The 20,718-nt window shown below is 35.4% G+C and overlaps 1 protein-coding gene across 1 annotated transcript in view; it reads left to right on the top strand.

Annotated features, from left to right (window-relative positions):
• The window catches only part of LOC121644911 (zinc finger protein GLIS1), a 49,609-nt gene that overhangs the window by 23,143 nt on the left and 5,748 nt on the right, over positions 1-20,718 (top strand). Inside the window, exons 3-6 of the mRNA XM_041993167.1 lie at positions 8,523-8,684; positions 13,272-13,385; positions 16,723-16,849; positions 19,109-19,265. Of these exons, the coding sequence (XP_041849101.1) occupies positions 8,523-8,684; positions 13,272-13,385; positions 16,723-16,849; positions 19,109-19,265 (560 nt within the window). The remainder of the gene's footprint in view (positions 1-8,522; positions 8,685-13,271; positions 13,386-16,722; positions 16,850-19,108; positions 19,266-20,718) is intronic.

The raw sequence follows: 20,718 nt of genomic DNA, 5'->3' as shown, positions 1-20,718 counted from the left end.
ACATTACCTTTCAGTACGGCTCAAAGTTGTTTGTTCAAGTGTATCCAATATGACCATGTATACAAAGAGTCATTTTAGAGCCTTTAAATTTGTAAAACACCTACATCCATTAGAATATTACATACTTTCAATTTTTTTTTTAAATTTATTTATTTATTTACTTATTTTTTTGTACAGTCTTGTTCTCAAATGGAGATTTGGACTTGATAATGCTTCAGGCTGCAATTTCAGTGGGATTCACAGCTAATACATCTCAGCTGTAGTCATGAACAGTCAACTGTTTGCCAAAAACTACTGAGGCCCAAAAATTTAAATGAAAATAAAATCTGTTTCTTTGTGCCAGTAAATGATTCTGAATGTTAGGGGGGGAAATGCAGACCAGAATAATAAAATTACTCTATATGTCTCGAGAATATAATTTATTTTACTTAGAATGTCTTAGGTAGTTTCTCCGAACTAATTTGCTGCTATGGTGGGGGATGCAAAACATTAATCTACTTGTTGTAGTTGTGAGATAATAAAATTTCAACATCAAGATTTCTCAAGAATGTTTCACAACAGGAGTGTATTTCGAGAATCAAATCAAATGTATTCAAAAAGCACATTTAAAACAACCAGGGTTGACCAAGGTGCTGTTCATAATGTCGCACACAATCATAGTAAAGATTAAAAGTAGAGAGGGATGTACTGGTGGCAAAGTTGCAATAAAGGACAAACTAATACAAAATTACTGTCATTTTAAATGTTTTGGTTTTTAAAAATCAAAATCTTGTTTGATTTAAACCTTTTTGTGACCATGAGGTTTTGTTTTTTTAGGGGACAGAAGTTCATTCTGTCACATTTGGGAAAACAAAAGACCGACATGATTTTTGTATTGTTGCTAAAAATTAACTTTTGCAACAGGTTCAGTCAGTGACTGACTCACCTTCATAAGGCTATTATTTACTCTGTAAATGATAGAAATTATAGTTTTGAATAGGCTGAGGTATGAATATTTATTTGTGTTGGTGTTTTTCCAATGTTGCCGTTGACCGTTTAAAAGGACAGAACAAATGAATGGATATCATGGATATATTTGGGGTTCTTTTTAGGTTAAATATATATATATATATATATATATATATATATATATATTTAATAAAACCTGAGGTTGTACTACATTAAGTAAGATTAAGACTCCTGTTGAGGTTTACATCAAGCATGCAGTACCTGGTATATTTCTCCTTTTTGTTCATGATTTCAGGTGATATTGTTTCTCAAGCTGATTTGCTGTTATTTAGTTTAGGCACAAAGCTGAAAGTTGAAGTGAGGTCCTCAGTCAGGATCCAAGTGTTTTGTAACTTAATCAAATTGAAGTCCAAATTAAAAGTTTCTGTCAAAAGATGTTTTTTTCCACTTGGCAGTAATGAAAGAAAGGTTTTCAGTCACTAAGCACGCGGAGATATTTATACGTGTTGGAATCAAACTGTCAACACTGGGAACAGACAATCAAAACAAATCTTATGATCTCCTTCTTTCCAACTTTGCATTTCTTAAAATAGGCCAACTTAGAGGTTTAACTTGGTTTGGCATTGACCACGTTACAGTCTCACTTGTGTCATATTGATCATTATCTTTTAAATGGGGATAACCAAAAACTCTCCTCTTGTCACATGTTTTCCTTACTCATACATGCTGAGGGAGAAATGGGGTTATGCTGAATAAATGAATAAATGAATGAATGAACAATGAACGAATGAACAACGAACGGTCTGTGTAAAGTGCTGAAGAGTCAGAAATCTGCTAATAATATCTTCTTCACTCTGACAAATACAGTTTTGACTTCCAACTTGTTTTGATGCCACACTGACATCTGTCATGCACATTATCCTGCAGCATTCTGGGGTTGAGAAACCCCACTTTACAACTTCTTTTTCCAGCCCGGAGCATTACACAATAGCTACATAATGCTTTAGGGCACCTTATCACATGCCAGCAACTGGATATCAACACATTGGTGGTTTTAGACGTGCACCATGGCTGATTCAGTAAAGAAACCTAAGACAGCATTATCAGAGGAAGTGAGCATTGGCTGACCTTTACTTGCTGGAGAGAGCTCACAGAAGAGGCAAGTTGCAAGACGAATGCTGAATTAGCTGTTGTTAGGGGCGCCAAAGTGCAAAAATCTGTAGTACCATAACAAATAATAACACAATCCAATCAGTTTTCAAGATTACTTTTCAGTCCCACCCTCGTCCAAAATGGTCATTTATGGTGACGCTTATTTCATAGAACAATGTTTTAGTCCTAACCACAATCCTTTTCTCACAGTAAGTAAGTAGCTTTGAAAAACAATGATTCTGGAAGTGCTTCTGGGTCCTTTGCAGTGATCTCACAAGGTGCGCTTTGAATCTTCAGGTGTGCAGTTTTTAGTTAATGTAGGACTTCTTGCTTAAAATGAAAAGACTTTGAAGGAGCAAATAGCCTACAAAAGATGATCAAAGGCACTCTCAAGATTGATTTTTAAACTTCTTAAAAGCATTTATTTTAACTTGCCGAAAAGATTTTTCCAGAAAAGACCAAGGCGTTGCGACAAGTGTGTGAGTCACAGCAGACACTGACCCTGATGAAGACCTAGCCGCAATCTGATGTGACTTCCTGTTGGTGCTCATGGAACTCAACGCGCATCAGATCGGTACACTGCCATTGCAGTTTTAGCTTTATTAGGAAATATCTTAAAGGCTACAGGAATGTGTATGTCATTCTATCATTAGAGTAATGCTGAATGTGAGAAAAGTGCTTTTTCTCCTAAATAAAATTGCTCCTCTCACTGTCAGTGGAAACATCTTCAGCCTGTCAAAAAAAAACAGTTTTCTGAATAATTCAAAATGCATTTCAGAGATGAATACAACAGCAGACCTTCATGAGGTCTGAGAAAAGAAACTGTGATGTTTATGCATTAACCATAATAACAGTGGCCTTTGAGCTAACAAAGCTGCATCGCTCTCCATCATCTCTGTCATCAGTCATGCTCTAAAACTTGACTCTTCACGTCTGTCCCATGGGGACCTTTTCTGTGTAGCCAAATCCTCATCCCTGAGACTGAATAACTCTCTGTTATTCCCAACTGTCATCAACCCACGACTCAGATTAATAATTCATTCAGAGGTTTTTGGTTAGGGAAACACACCGCCTAAATAGCTGAATTACTTCATTATAGTATCCTACTCAGCTGCCAGCTCATAAATGTATTCCAGTGTAAAGTCGCCTGCAAACAGACTAATATTGAATCAACATTAACACACAAAAATTAGTCATTGGCCACACTCAAATTACTTCAGCAATGTCATTTAATTTTCATAAAGTGCTAAGACCTGAATATGTGAAATAAGTCAGACCTGGTGTTGGAATGGAAAATGAATATTTCACATGAATGTGGTCAGTGTTTGTTAATGAATTCAGCCTTATTTACCAGCTCGTAACGTCGACAGGTGTTTTTCATGCTGTAAACACATGTCCCTAAAGTGTTTTTAAATGTGGTTAAGTTATAATTCATAGGGCTTCAGTTACATTCTGAAGGGAGTAAATGAAAGAAATCTGAAATTTTCATTAAACTTTAAACTTTCTTCTGTCTAAACCTTTTTTCTCATGTTTGTTTTGTTTTATTATGAAGCACCTTCCGATTATTTATCTTAAAAGGTGCTATATAATAAAGCTTTACTCACTTATTTACATGTCTTCAAATAGAGCTCTATTGTTGGACAAATACCAAAAACTTCACACAAAGTTGTATTGGCTGAAGAAGACAAATTAAAGACAGATAAACATAAGTGGCTTCAGCAATTGTCCCAAAATTAAATTAACTTAGCACTAAAATAAGGACATATTTTTGGTTAATTATTTCTCTCCTTTAACAATACCAGTTGGTGCTGTATGTGACATGTGTGCAGGTCATAATGGGTAAATAAAAAGGTGTTTGAAGATGCAACATATTGAGATGCATGGAATACTAAAGCGGTGAGTCATAACTGAATCATGACACCACTAAAGATTCACATCTCTAACATCTGGAGCTTGTGATCTTTCTTCCCATCTAGACAAGTTATTTTTGTACATAAACCCTAATATACCCTTAGCAAGCTATTTACCTCTTCTTTTTAAAAAAAAAAATAAAGTATTATAGTGGGAGGTTTCTTTCACGCCCACACTCCAATTATTGTCTTTTAAACCCAAGATATGACTTGCAACCTAATAAGGTAGTAGAAGGAGATACTGAACCCTAATTATCATCACTCCTGACAAGGTAGTTCAGGCAATGAAGACCACACATCTTTGTATTTTTCAGACACGTGTTATAGTGGGAGGTGTCTTAATTATTACACTTTAGTTACATTTCTTGCAGCTAGAATACCACTTAAATAAACTAGTAGAAGATTTACTCATCAACAGTAAATCCAGAGAAGTAGATTTTTTAAATATCAAACCTAACAAGTAGGTTTGAGTGCCTAAACTTAACCACACTCTCAAAGGACAATTTTAGCTATAAAGAAATTGAACGGGAAGAGAGACATCAAAGGTTTCCTGGATGATGGTGAGAAATTTAAGTCCAAATAAAGACTTTTTAAAACAGGGAAATATTCCTTTATTTACAGTTACTTCATGTTGTAAGACTGTAATGTAATTATTTTTATGTTTACATGCACAAAAACAAATAAGTTGACTCAAACTTTTTAAATATTTTCTTATATTTCTTATAAGTTAATTCGTTTTACAATTTTATGATGTTGTCCTGTCAATATAAACATTCTGCTGATTATTATACTTAATTGAGCTCAGATAATATACTAAACCATGGTGGAACACAGTTGTTCTCAAATGTTTACTACAAATACACTAATGCTTTTTTAAAGCCGGTTTTTGATCTTTGTACATCATTTTGAGCTGCTTGATGCTTGGAGCCTGAACATGGTTAATATCAGCCACATTTGTCTTTGTGCTTTTCAACAGAGTAAATTATACGTGAATGCATCATTTCAGTAGCTGCGGTGGAGCTAGTTTGAATTCTGTTTGTCATTATATTTATGAGTCATGACTGGGCCAATATTACATCTTTGTATATTTGGAAAGGAAATATGCAAATTTGTGGATTTGCATGGGAAGTTGAGAAGCACATAGCGTAGGAACATCAGAAAATATCAACAGCTCATCTTACCTATTATTGGCTTGGCTGTTTTAGATCTATTTAATAATAGTGGAAGTATAAAATGCTATTTTGCTGGCAGATTTTAAGATATAGAATTATCATAGCAAGAATGTGAATCTTGAATGTCAAACTTGAATGTGAAACTTTTTTACAGTTTAAACACAGGTTAAAGTTTATTTAAACAGTTTGATTTTAAAAAAAAGGAGAAAAAGCTGAAAATAATTATGTTTTAAAGTCTCTCAGAACTTCATCTGTTTGCATATTTCACTCTCTGGGCTGCATTTTTTTCATGCAGGAGTTTTAAATCGTGATTTAATTAATCATCATGATGTAGTGGGATATTTTTTTATTTACAGACTTATGAAACTAAATGAGGTGAGTGACATTTACAGACTCATTAGTGAGACCTAATAAAAGATTGAATAAATATCAGGAAGAAAAACAGTTTAAAAGCGATGAAAGTTTCTTTTCAGACTTTTAAAATAACACCAGAATGTTGTTGAGAACTAATTTCCAAGACATGGTGAGTAGTTTATTTTTCTTTTTTCATTATTTAATCTGCCTGGAGGAACTCTTTTAAAATTCTATGAAAATGTTATCCTATAACAAACACAGTTATTTATTCTAATTAAATATGAACATATAAGTTTCTGTTAAAATATGTGATATTACACATTTAGAACATCTGTAGAAAAATGTCTTGTATTATGATTGTATTGCTTCCTAAAGATACTGCAGTAAAACATTGGCGTGAAGCTCAGCACAGCTAATTTTTTATTCGCTTAGATCGTAGTTATTCTGACAGTTTGAGTAAAGTCACAAAGTGCTGCTTATGGCTTACAGTTTGTAAAAACTGCTGATGCTGATATTAGCATCTTGTCATGCTTCAGTCCAACAGAAACACTCGATCCCAACCACACCACACCACACCCTGCTCTGTGTGTGTGTGTGTGTGTGTGTGTGGTTGTGTGGTTTTATTGCAATTTGCTATATGGGAAAAGTCTGTAACCTTAATTTTAAGTTTTAAATGGTTTTATATTTCCTCTTAAATATATCTGACTTTAACGTTCCTCAACTCTAATGTGAGAAAAACATTGTAGACATGTTAATAAAGTACAGAGAGTGACATGTGATTGCATTTGAAGGATTAAAGTTCTGATGTCTTAATCTTATTTGTTTATTTTATTGTTTTGTTTTGATTTCATACCAGGAAGAATATAGGTCAGACAGTTAAAAAAAAAAACTATATAAAACCTATATTTCAAAAAGAGTTGAAATACTGTGTAAAATGTAATTAAATTAGGAAGAAAAACAATGTACAAGTCTCATAAACTAATATTTTGTTCACAATATAACAAAGAAAACATGTCAAATATTGAAAGTGAGACTTTTTATTACTTTAAGAAGCTTATTAGCTCATCCACCCACTTATGAAAACATAGGGACAGATTCATGTTTGTCATCATGTAGCTTCTCTTCTTTTTATTAACAACAATGCTCGCTGCCAGACCTTTTCTGTTTTCAGTTAGTGAAATGGTCTCGGCTGCAGGTCATTCCAGCACCATTACTGAAGCCTATAATAGATCAAGATTTTATTATACCGGTTTACCGGTTCACCATTGTCTTGTTGAACTATTCAAGGCCTATATATATATATATATATATATATATATTATATATATATATGTATTGTTTATTCTTTTTTTTTTTTACACATATCCCCTGTAGTGCACTTCCTCATTTTTCAAGTAACATCATCATCATTGATATTTATAGCACTATTTGTACCTGCTCCCACAGATTTTTCAGTGCTATGTTTAACCCCTGCTGCATCATCCATGTCCAGAAACTCTCCTAAATATTAGAATTCTGCCTCCACAGCCTCTGTTAAGTAAAGCCTCACAGTGGTCATCTCCCACATGCGTTGCTTCAGGTACGTTATTATGGACAGACACACCTTGATTTGTAACAGAAGCATCACTTTTACTGTTAGTAGATGGCCAGTCGCCATCAGGAGGCAAATATTCAGTGGCTAATAGCTGAGAAATACTTCATCAACAATGAAAAATGTTTGAACATATTGCTGCTCTCTGTAATCTACCCTGCATCACCGACTATGAGCTCTTCTGCATCGGCTGCAGATGGCGTCTTTCAAATAGGGCTTGGCAGATCAATCCAAATGTTGATTTTAACAATACCAAGGTTAGTATCTGTATCGATCGATACCAGCGTGATGAGATCGATATTTTTCCTGCAAAGTGCTTTGAGAGCAAAAAGCCAAAGAATGTGAATGAAAGCCAGCCAATAGTAAGTTTTATTTTTGTTTACACAATTTGCACTGTTGACTTGATTTTCCCAAACAATTGTTTGTGATAAAAGAAACTTACATTGCTGATGTTGCTATTTTATATTGTTTACAAATACAAAAAAGCTTCAGTCTGATTTTTTTGGTTGTGCCATTCATTAAATATCTTTATACTCTGATTATGATAATAATACTGATAGATAATGAAAGGCAAACTCATAAATGATTGTGAAATTTTTAAGCAAAAAGTATCGGTATCTGCGATACTTGCCCTGGATTTACTTGGTATCAAATCAATACCAAAATCTGCGTTATCGTCCAGCCCTACTTTAAAATGTAATGTCCTCATATACTTTGAAAAGACCCCCACCCTTCCCTCCCCTCGCCCACCAATTGTGTTACATTGAAGATTGACATGTCTGCCATCTAGCGGTGGAAAGTGATAACAGGTTTAAGCTCTCTGGAGATACAGCTTGGTGCTTGTTGCAGTTTTTGACTTTGGCGCTTCGAGTGTTAAATGAGTTTTGGCTCAGAGGAACAGCAGAGTTTCATGTTCAGATGTGGCTTCTTCTTTGCTTTAACCTTTATCTGTGGATGTCACAGTGATCTGCGCTCTGGAAGACTTCCTGAGTCCCTTCAGTGACAAAATCATGCCTGTTTTCAATGCAGTGCCTCTTGAATGCCTAAAGATCATCAAATGGATCCAATACTGATTTATGTGTCCTTTACACACTGAAATGTCTCCAGATTCTCTTAATCTTTGATTCATGTTAATAAGTGCCTCAATGCAATAAGTGATTCATAGTATTTTTTTAACCAGATTTGTGCCAGATTTGGTGCAACACGATTAAAATATGACAAACGTTTATCTTAAGTAACATGTGGCCTCTTCAATCAGTGTACAGTTTTAGTTTTAATTACAGATACAGCTTAGTTTTCATGCACCAATGTCGAGGGGGAAGGTGGTTATTACATCATACACATTATTTTATTTATCTATTAATTTCTTCCATTCTCAACTCTTCACATTCATAGTTTGAGGGCTGCTCCAAAGCCTTCTCACGGCTGGAGAACCTGAAGATTCACCTGAGGAGCCACACCGGAGAGAAACCATACATCTGTCAGCACCCTGGCTGCCTCAAAGCCTTCAGCAACTCCAGCGACCGAGCCAAACACCAGCGCACGCACCTGGATACGGTCAGTGAACACCTGACAGACTACTCTTTAATAAGCACAGAATCATACACATACAAATCTATGTTTTAACCAATAGCCTGATGAGGCTTCAGTGAAGAGTAGATGGATCAGCTGAAGGTCCAGATGCTTCTCTCAGCTCCTGTATAACAAACCAGGGAGTCCTGGTCAAGGTGCCAACAAAGTTTCACATAAAATGTTCATGTTCAAATGTTAGTAAAAATAAAAATGATACAGGGAAAATAAAGACAACTATCAGCTTCTTCCAGCTTTCCAACTATTTAAAACAGCAACAAGTTTTTTTAGGACATTTCTTTTTCTTCCCATTCTTAACAATTTTTAAGTGTTTAAAGAGGAACATGTTTGTAAAATGATGATATTTTGAATCCCATAAGGAGAACAGAAGGAGAAAGCAGTTTTGCTTGGCTCTGAGTGCACCTCAGGAACATTATATTTTCATACTGGATGCTGTGATGTGACAGAAGGCTGGCAATGAAAGTAGGTATATTGCCCAACAATGTCTTTGCAATAAACATGTGCACTTTTCTTTTCTGGTTTAAAGAAGACCATCTAAAAAAGTCCTACAAGGTACAATGGTGAGTGCATGAGCCTGCATTTGTTATGCATTGTAATGCAGCATGATATGCCAAACCAGTTTTTTTTGTTGTTTTGTTTTTTTAAGAAAAGAAGGTTTTTTGTTTTTTTTTGGTTTTTTTTCGTTTTGGCATTACTTTCATAAAATCTGTATCTGCTCTTCATAGTATTTCTTTAGTCTTGGCATTTCTTATATTGCTCTCCATTTCATTTTAACTTTTTAAGAACACAAAGCACATCATGCTAAGATAAGTCAAGTTTTTGGCTACTAGGAATCACGATTGTTGCAAAATACTATTTTATGTCTGTCAAGCTGTTTTATCTTTGGCATTTTTTAGATGTAGTTTTCTGCCAGTCTCAGAGTACATTGTAAAAGTGGTTTCTTATGTGTACACATGACTCTAGCTCATGATTTAGATGCCCTAATTATGCTTGATTCACAGGTCAGTGTTAAGTGTTTTGAAAAATAAATAAATAAATAACAAGAAGAAAATTAAACAGTCATGATTAAGGACTGGACTCAAAATTAATGGAAACTCAGCCAATGTTCAAAGAAAAGTTTTGAAAGACCTTCAGAAAACCTGGAGAACTTTAGCCCAAAACCACTGGCTGCTTGGAAATAAAATCTAAAGAAATGAGGGGTAACTTAAGACTAGTGCACAGTGCTGTAGGTGTAGTGCATGCTTGTCTCTCTAAGTTAGCTTTAACTGGCTGACAGGCTGTGCAGGGTGTAGCCTAACCACTCAATCAATGTCAGCTGGTTTGGGGTCCATATCTTGTATGCATCTACAGAATAAATATATTTTACACAGACTGTGTTGATAGATTTGGTTATGACCTTTTCAGCAGTTATGTTATTACCTATTTTTAAAATATATCAAATAATTATTGCAGATTACAGATCATAATCAGTGACTTTTTGCTAGCAGCCCTTTTTGATTGTTTAGAAAGAAATCAATCATACCCATGACTTCATGTTTCCAATAAGCATAAAGGAGAAAAAGTAAAATATTTCCCTCTGAAGGTACTGGAGTGGACAAATACAGCTGTAAAAACTACTTTCAAGTCTTCAAGTCTTTGTCAAATTGTTAAAAACAACGAATGATGAGAAGTCTGGAGTTTTAGATTATTAATGACTACTGAAAACAGCTGCAGAATATTGAAATATATGCTGCTCCTTTGGGCTGTTTTATAGCTTCTAATGTTTAATAAGTAATATTTGAATGGCAGTGTGCATTGTCCCGAATTCACACACATATAATCAGTTTAATTTAAAGTGCAACAGCTCACCTAATCCTCCCTCTCTGCATAGCAGCCTGATATACAGTCTGAATTTGGTGGGACACTTCAAACTGCATTCTTTCTGTGGATTTATTCTACAGCCCAAAGTTATTTTTACCCCTGCTGACAAGCAATGAGGATTTAGTAGTAATCCAGCAAATCAAATCTCTTATTACACGGATGAGATGGGGATGCAAGTCGCATTCAGCTGTTATTACAACAAAAGTAGAAAGTTATTTTCTCTCTCTTGTGGTTTCATGCTGGCTAATGGCGGTTTCACAGTTGCGTCACAAATCAGGAATCAGACACATCTGGCGCCGTTACGGAGGCCCAGTGGAAGACTGGCTGAATGTAAATAATTACTAAATATAATATAACAGTCAGGCAAGACTTGTTTTTCAAGTTTGATTAAATGACTTGTATTGCGTTACTGAAATTACACATTAGGGGATTTTTTTTCTCTAAAATTAGGTCAGTTTCACACAGAAATGTCTTTTCTATATCTAACAAAAGCTTGAAGCTCATCAAGCATGAAAACTTAGTTTTTTTTTTACTTTTCAAAAGTTTTAAGAGCTGGTTTTCATCCATTTTTGCAACAGTTGTTATTTACAGTTAATTTTGGGATGCTATTAGTTTCTGCAACAACACAAAATATGATGTTGAATAAATGGTTTAAGTTTGTTATTGTCTTGATAACACAAAGTATTTTACATTTGCAGATTTATTCATAAGATGTTTTTTTTTATTCTACATGATGAGCACATTTCTCTATTTTGGGCTTTTTTTTAACTTGCTATGTACTTCTGAAAATGTCTAGCAATTTTCTGGTGAAGCTTTTTGTATGGCCATGAATATTTATAATTTTAAATCAGACTAATTTTGATATTTGTCCTGCCAGTTTGATGGTAATCAGTAACGAAGTAATTTTCTGGAGAAATCATATCCATAATGCCTGCATTATGTTTTTTTCTGATGGCCCAGTAATACTTTACCTAAAAGTTTATCTGTAGAACCAAAGACATCCTTAGTGGAAAGACGGGAGCATCATCAGTTTAAACATGGTGTAAGCAAAACACTCAGATTTTAACTTAATTTTTGCATCATATCCTGTGTGCTTCATCCAGGCGCCTCTCTGGAGTGTTACAAGTTGTAACAAAAAGGTCCCAACCTGGGAAGCCCCAGTTTGGAAGTGTTTGTGTGTATGGCCAGCTGCTGGGAATGTTTAGACCCAGTTCTAGTAGATCAAACCATAGGTCTACATTTTCTGCTAAGTTACTAAATAAAATGGAGCCAAACAAAATAAAAAAAAATATATGTTGCAAATTCTTTTTTCTGTTGAGTACCCCACCTTGGTTGATTATTTGTTTGGTAAAAAATTTTATAATAAGAAAAACCTTCCCATTTTTAGGCCACCCCCAATACTGGGGAGACGTACTCATGTCAGATTAATGTTGACTTCCATCCATCCATCCATCCATCCATCCATCCAGACTTCTCTCTCCCCAGCCACTTCTTCTTGTTCATCCCACTGTGTTTCCAAGGCATCTGGAAGACATGTACTTAGTCTTCCCTGGGGCTTCCTTCCAGTGGAACATGCCCGGAACACCTCACAAGGGAGAAATCCTCATCTGGCTCAAACCATATAGAGGTGTAGCAGCAGCTCTACTCTGAGCTCCTCCCAGATGAGCTTCTCCCCCTGTCTCTAAGTAGGAGCCCATAAATCCTGTGGAGCAAACCCATTTTGGTCACTTGGGTCCGCGATCTTGTTCTTCTTGTCCCTACCTATAGCTCGTGACCATAGGTGAGGGTAGAAATGTATATCAACCAGTTGGTTTATGCAGAGCCGCCATCATTGAGGATGCTGCACCGATGCACCTGTCGATCTCCTGCTCCATTCTCTCAAGATACTTTAACTCCTCTACTTGCAGTAGGACTTCATTCCCAACTCCACTTATTTTTTACTTAAGTACTGATTTTTGTACCTCTATAAACCTGAGGGTTGTGTTATCTAGGGTATCAGCTCTTGGTAGGGTTTCCCTGGACAAAGTAGTCTCTTGGAAGGGGACTTTTAAGGAATAGTAATGTACATAAATATACACCTTTGCAGGTTGTTTTTTTGACAGATTGTCATGTGAATAAATGCTGAATTTTTCTCTTCCACTCTTTAAGCTTGCAGATGAAAGGTAAATATATTGCATTTTCAGCTGAGGAGCACTTTATGTAACATGTTGACATAACTACATGTCCTTCCTTTCCCTGTTAGTGCCTTCATCAACAACTTCAAATATTTATCTGAATGTGTATGTGCACAGTGTGGATGTAACTCAGCTGAATTTGTACTGTTAATTGTAAACATAGTTCATGTCTGGCATCATGCCATATGTGTGATTGTGCAACAAACAATTCTCACCCATCCCAGATCAAGAAGATTATGTGAATTTATTTTTATATATAAAATGACAGGGTTCAGTCTGTTCAGTGTCAGAAAGCATAACCCCCAAACTTTATGCTTATTTTAATAACTTGTGGTATATTAAGGACTAACAGAAATTGTCAGGTTTTGGCCTCAATGTGAAAATAAAGACAGGTTGAGGAATAATCAAATATATAATCATGTCTTTATGTTCATTTTGTAAGGGTATCAGAAAGATTTGTGTTAACTCTCCTTGTCTAATTAATCTTTTTTCACCTCTCTTTGTCGTGTTGGGCTTACAGAAGCCGTACGCCTGTCAGATACCAGGATGCACCAAACGTTACACTGATCCCAGCTCATTACGAAAGCACGTCAAGGCTCATACTTCAAAAGGCCTGCAGGAAAAGGAGATCAAGGTACCAACCAGGTTCTTACACATTAAACATTTACATGTAAAAGCAAAATAATGATCCTCTGCAACCCACCGCATTTGGGATGTTTTTTTTTTTTTGGCATACAACAGACAAAGTAAACATAATCAAGACACATTTAAAAAAATCTATATATATTTTTGTTGTTATTTTTTGTTGATATTGCCAAGCAGCAAAACTGTATGATAGTGGAAATGAATGAAAACAAGAGAGTTTGGTTTATAACTGTAATAACCTTAATTTAACAACTCAGGTTATAGTCTGTGGCATGGGGTAGACTGAATTTCCATTGTGGGACTGGAGGAATGCTCCAGATCTTCCTCCACACCAGCCCTTTAGCTCTTTTTGGTGTTTGCTGTGGAAGAGGTAGACCTAGAAAACAAACAAATATCCTTAGTATGTTATGAATCTACCAGTTTAATGCACTACATAAATAACAGCTGCACTTTCACCCACAATTCATTCTCTCCACTGTCCTCATTCTCTGGCTTATAGTCTTCATCATTCTCAGTGTCGCTATCATCCTCACTCTTTCCTTTCTGGGTTGCAAGTTGCTCGTTTTCTTCATGATTAAATCCTAATTCATCCTCACTACCATCCACAAGGAGAGCTAGTTTGGCTTTCTTCCTTTAGGAGCCATAAAACATTGTAGCGTTCATTCTGTAAATGGAAGAAAAAAGTGTCAAATATAATTTTATGCAATGCAGAAAAGATTCACAAAGTGCAATGTAATAGTAGACTCTAGAAGATAATTGCATACCATCAACATGCCTGACTAACAATTCCATTGTAATAATAATGGCATAATAATGGTACGGTGTTGCCAAATGGCAACTTCCACATTCACAGTTTAACATGATTAAATGATCAAATACAGTGCAATAAACCACTGAATAGTAAACTTACCTCACTTGTTGCTGAGTATGTTTTTTTTCACCATCGAAAAATGTCACAAAATACTTTTTTGATGACTTTTGAGGAGTCAAACTGTGAGGCTCTTCCTTGTGAAGAGGCCTGCAGAAAGTTATGAGACAAATTTAAACACTGCTATTGGCTCCCTTAGGACTGTATGTGTGTGGAAGGAATTCAATGGGCTTGTTACTAAATGGCAACATTGTAGTATGCAAGCATGTGTTTGAAATTTCCAACATGTTTAAGGATGTCTGTAAAATCAAACTTGAAATAATTTTTTAATAAATTAGTATGGTCTTCCAAAACAACTAACACCAGTGGGTTTGCTGTTCTGAGAGTGATGGATTATGTAGCAGTGACCTCCATAGGGCATTCTGTCTAAGGAGTAACAGCACATTTAAATGTAAACATGAAATATAAACTAGTTTAGAACAGCATTATCTGGGCCATGTTTACCGCTGCCTTGTAAACAAATTCAATACAAATCTGAAGTCAAACCAAGAATCTGATGTTTTGAAATCTGACACTGCGAGCCAAAAATTCAAGTCTTCTTTTTCTACGTTTTTCCTAAATATTTGTTTTCAGTGAAAAGTGAAAAGCTTAAACACATATAAAAAGCTACATCTTTTTTTTTTAAAGGCATGTGTGCATGTGAACAGGTATGAGTATTTTTTGGCATCCCATGAGAATCTGTTTTATTTTGAATGTAAGTTAATTGGACTCAGATTAACTATGTTTAGCAACCATAAGTTGACAATCCTCGGCATTAGCTTCACTTTGGTACCAAGTTACTACTTCTATTTTTAAATGCAGTCTACAGTCCTATAAATCTATTATTTTATTCTAATCTACTTTATAATCTTTGAGTAAGACTTGCTAAGGAACAGCTCAAAGCATGAACAAACAATAGGTTGTGTTTTATCTTCTCATTCTCAGTAATGACACACATTTCTGTGTACCTTACTGTTCGTGAAAAAAATATTAAAGCAACTCTGTAATGACTCTCAGCAGACAACAACTGGTGACTCACTCAAAATCGTAAATTTACTGGCCTTGTTTTCCCAAGCTGAAAACATACCAGATTGAAATAATTAACTGTGTGTACAATCTGACATACTGTATGTTGACATGTTGTGTTATTATTGAACCATAATGAATACTTAGCTGCACGCATATTCAGTAAAAAGTTCATTGAAATGAGAGCTTTTGTAAAAATAAGAGAATTGTTTATTTTATTTTAATTTTGTAAACAAATGGGACTCTTTGTTTTGGGACTGGTTGTTATCCTGAGCTAAACATCAGCAGTAATAATGAGGACAGAAGACAGAAAAGCAAAGCAGAACCTTGTTTTCTCTTCTCCTGATTTTATGTTCTGATTCTTGTCTAATGAAAGTCACCATGGTTTATAAGCAAGCGAGATGACTGTGCAGTTTGTTCCGTTTAAACCTCAAGGCTCAAAAAGATACTGCTGTTCCAGAAAGAGTTTTTTTTTTAAGACTTTCACTCAGAAAACAGAAAGACTCCTGAGAGATCAGTGGTTATATGTTGTTTCTGAGAAAAGGAGATGGCGAGCAAAGGCAGAAGGAAAAGTGAACATGTTTATTATTCATTGGGATGAAATACAACTAAGCATTACACTCTTTCCCTGGAAGTCAGAATAGGCAGTCTATTGTTTTGCATTATCTGGGCCTTGTTTGTTTTCTATGGACCACTAATGACGTTAAATTTTGTGTGTATTCAAATGCTTTGTTGGTTTAAACAGAACAACATGTGCTTGGAAGTTGTGACGTGGCCAACACACCCTCTGGGGCTCAATAAGACTTTGAAATATTAAACATGCACGGTATAATCTCCTTAAGGTTATATATTTCTTAAAGCTTATGTGACCCAGTTATTGAATAATGCATCGTGATAAACAATGTTTTGGGCAAATTTTCATTGTTGATTACATGCATTTCGTTCTTGGCAGTCCTTTGGGTGTCCTCTGCAGGCTTCCTTTGTCAATAAATTTTTTTTGGAAAGTCCTGAGGGATGCTCTGTTAATGGTGGATAATAAAATAAATTGTATTGCCTTAACTTTGAACATTTTGCAATGGGATTGCCAAACATGATTTCTGGATTTTGTACCTGAATATGCTGGATCACAAGCATCTGGTGAAAGCTTCATTTATTGGAAAAACTGAGCTGCAAGAACTTGCTTTGATCTATTGCTTTTCAATTGATCTACTCTATGTAAAAAAAAAAGAAAAGAAAAGAAAGAATGAAAAAGTCATTTTAAAATTGAGCTAAAACAGCAAAACACATTTAAAAAATATCTATTCGGCAGCTTTAACATGAATGAAAACATGCAACACAACTATATTTATCAGCCGTATCTAAATGAACATCAGTATTTTTGTCTTACTGGCAGGCTAAACTGCATACGGCACTGGAATCGGACATCTTGACAGATTGCTTGGCGAGGCAGCATCTCCACAGCTCAGCACCTTCCCACCAAGAAAACAGCTCACCATTACACACCTTAGATGACTTCACAGGTATGTGCAGATGAAACAGTAGCAAATGTCTGTGTTTACTCTCCAACACCTCTCTGGAAATCTGTAAAAACAAAGGAAAGGGGTAATTGCCTAAACACCTGGGCTGTTGAGCTGTCTCTTTCATTTTCTCCCATGGCCTCATTTGCTCCTTTCCTTTCCCTCCCGCCTCATTCCTTCTATGATACCTCATCATGCCAGTGTTTACCTTGTCCAATTACCGGGCACTGACTGTGGGCAAGTTGGCCCCAACTCCACCGGTCCTTCAGCTTCTCCAACACAAGTTTTTCCAGCCAAGTTCTTTTTCTTCCCCTTTCAATGGCTGAACTTGGATCAAGAAACTGTCAGGTACACTGAGGCTCAGTTGGCAAAGGGGAGGAAAGAGCGTCCAGGAGAGCTGTCCATGTCTATTACTTCAGACTACTTGCAGTTTTACCCAAAAGACTTTTAGGGAAAAGCCTCAAACGGCAAACTACGCTCTATGTTTATTCAGGGGGAAACAAGCATGTCAGTGTTTAATTCTCAAAATATCCCAAGAGGACTACGTCCTTATTAAAAATGGACAAATGTTATTACCTCAAAACCTCTTTTCTGACTAAAATGTATGTCTTTTGTTGAGTTTATTTGTAACAGGTTGCTTGAGAAGACTGCTAATGACATACAAAAACAGTTTGAAATGAACAGCAAAGTAAGGCTTTTAGGATTAAGCACTTGGCTGATGAAGGCTAAACATCTGGTTATAAAGCTTGATGGGAACAGCACAGTGTTGCCAACCGTTTCCAATAGAACGAAGCAAAAACACGCTTCCTTGCTTTGTACCATTTACTCTACATCTAATTGCTTCTCTCCTATCTCTGTGCTCACATTTCTTTTTTACAACCAAAATTTTATCCACACATTTTATTCCTGTTGTCAAACGCCAAAACAAGCCTGAAATTTTCCTTTAAAAGCCATTCGTTTTAAGGCATTTCAGGTCAGCCTCATTATTTAACATCAGGTCAAATACAGCTTATGTGCTGTGATTACAGCTATGTTTACAGGTTAAATGATTACTCTAAGAGAAAATTAGAACAAATGCACCACTTGAAAAATGCTGCATATCTACAGGCTTCTTTTCCATGCAGCTAACTGAGCAGAGTGGAAACAAACACAAAAATAAAACACACACAAAATGAGAAAAATGCTTTTTTACTATTCATTTTATGTTTGTCTAAACTAATCATTCAAATAAGGGAATTGCCAAGATATTACAAAGTACAGTACAAATTCTGTTTCTAGCTAGTCTAGTTAGCTGTTAGCATATAGCGTCATTAAAAGCTGACATTGGTTTTAGTGCTGCAATGATTTGTTGAACATCAGATAATTGTATAATAATTTTTTATAAAAAAAAAAAACAACTTTATAATCCAGCTTTTAAGATTTTTAATTTGCTTTTTTCCTAAACTGTAAATTGAACAGGCTGTCACCTGCTGATCACATAGAATTAACTAACCAACTTTATATTAGGGATATGTTGACCGCATTATAAAAATTTTCTCACATTTTACAATGAAAAAATCTTTAAGGAAGTGAGTGCAAGATACGTAATAATTAATTCTTACTCTAGTTCCAGTTTACTTAGTTATGGCAAAGACAAATAGCAAAGCAACATGTCCCAGTCACAATTTATACCCATTTATGTGCCTTCATTAGGGCAGAAAAACATTATCCCAAGATAGTCAGTTGTACAACAGTTTTTCTTAAGCTGGAGTTATGTAAATTAACTGATAATACTTTGAAGTTGTTATTCTTATGAAAGAGTTGCTAACCTGTAAATCCTCATTTACTTTTTTCCTAAATAATAAATTGATAAACAAAAAAAAAATGAATCAAGCTATTATAATAATTTCCAGTGATTACCCAAGATAACAGTCCAACTATGTGATGGAATTTTTATATACATTTCAACAGAAAACATTAATTTTAATTCAATTATTAAGTAAAAAACACTTGCTACTGATTCCTTTTAAATGCAAACAACATACATAAGCGACTAACAGTGCTTGCAGTGATTTCAGCCTTCGTGTTTTATTCATATTTTGGTAAAAAGTTCAGTATTTAAAACAAACTGATTGTGAAGACAGACAGTGTAGGTGAAATATTGTAACTGTATATTGAAATTTCTGAGACAAACAACTTATTTTTCAGGGCTTCTTTTGGAGTCCTTGGAGTGACGCTTACAGTGAGAAAAAGACCCTGACACTATCTGTGGCTTCATTTCAGGTTTGTACTCAAACACCACCACCACCCACAACAGGGGGAATCCAGAGTTTCTGCCTCCAGCAGCAGACACCTGCTCCAGGTATCCAGGCCTGGAGGGAAACTTTGATGCCAATAGTCCAATATCTTCATTAACAAGCCCAGGCAGCATGAGAGAAGGGTGAGTCTAACTTTATCTACAAGTTAGTTGGAAACAGTCACCCCTGGAAACTCATCAGATTTTACATCTGGCTGAAAAAAAAAGAAGTGCCTTGCTCATGTAAACCTAGAAGTTATTTTGTCTTCACCAGAGTTTGGCCCTTTTGCATGATATGATAAACAATAGATGTCAAAAATGTTTTTACATTTCATCACTTTCATGTTTTTAATGTTAGGTTGCACCTCAGGAAGCAGAGCACGTTAATGATATTTAATTATGTACCCAAAGGCAAACTTAAATCATCAGTCCATCACAAAAAAAAGACAAAAAAAAAAACATGTTTTCCCACTTACTCCTTGTGGTCTCTGGCAGGGTTTCATGTTATCTGTATGGATCACTGCTGCCAACATCATATAACGGAGCTGAATGGGATTTCATTTTGGCAGTTTTCATACGGAGCTATTTTCTGCAAAAGATAAAAATAGTGAAAACTTACTGACCACAGTTTTCTGCTCCTCTTTGTATCTGCTTTTGAAGCAGTGCCTTTTCAAGACTTAAACCCTGAACATTTGTCTTTTTATGTATATTTATTAGAGAAATCTGGCATTTATCATTTTCAAGCTGCTCAATATTGCTAAGCAATCCATCCCTGTGTGGTTCATGGATACAATCAAAACCCTCTTTTGATGTGACTAAAGGTTTCACAGTTATTTTGCTTTGCTTTCTTTCTTGTCTGGAAAGCACATGCTTAGAGACATTATCACCAGAGATGGAGTTATAGCTTTGTGGTTGTGCTGATTGGGTAGTTGGAGGCCACAGAACTTATGTGTGCTGTAAACTGAGACAAAATTTGTCTAGCCCAAGAATAAAAGTACAAGTGAAGCTAAAAAGATACAGCTGAAAGCCTCCAAGGCTGCAGTTACTAAAAGTTCTGGCCTCAGATCTTTGATCATTGAAGGTTTGCCTGAAAACTGAATTTTATTGGCACAACAGTAACAACAAAGGAAGTTGATCCAATGAAGGAATGCTGATAGAAGCCAAGCTAACATTCCAGTTTTCTAATAAATTAAATATCCAAAAAATCCAAATTTTTCAATGTGAAATTATCCTGTATTTCCACAAGTTGATATCAAACAGGTTGAAGTTTTTACTTGGGCAGTTTGAGACTACATTTTATTAGATTTATTTCAAACAAGTTGCAGACACAATAACAAACAAATGTCTACAATCAAAAGCAGTAATTACTTTAATTACCTCTTCACAATGTCAAGCCATGGATTATAACACAATGAATTGGACCAGTGGATAAATTTTTGTAGTACATGTTTTCTGGAGTTTATTGAGGCTTTATGAAATTAAAGAATTTAAAGCTTATTTTGACTCATCTACCACAATTAGGGACATCAAGTTCTGGTCCTTGAGGGCTGCTGTCCTGCATGCTTTAGATGCTTTACCACACAAATTAAATGATCAT

Source organism: Melanotaenia boesemani, chromosome 8 (genome assembly GCF_017639745.1).
Source record: "Melanotaenia boesemani isolate fMelBoe1 chromosome 8, fMelBoe1.pri, whole genome shotgun sequence".
In the NCBI taxonomy this organism is placed as follows: Eukaryota; Metazoa; Chordata; class Actinopteri; order Atheriniformes; family Melanotaeniidae; genus Melanotaenia; species Melanotaenia boesemani.
The sequence above is the reverse complement of the archived record's forward strand: the minus strand, read 5'-3'. Positions and strand labels throughout refer to the sequence as shown.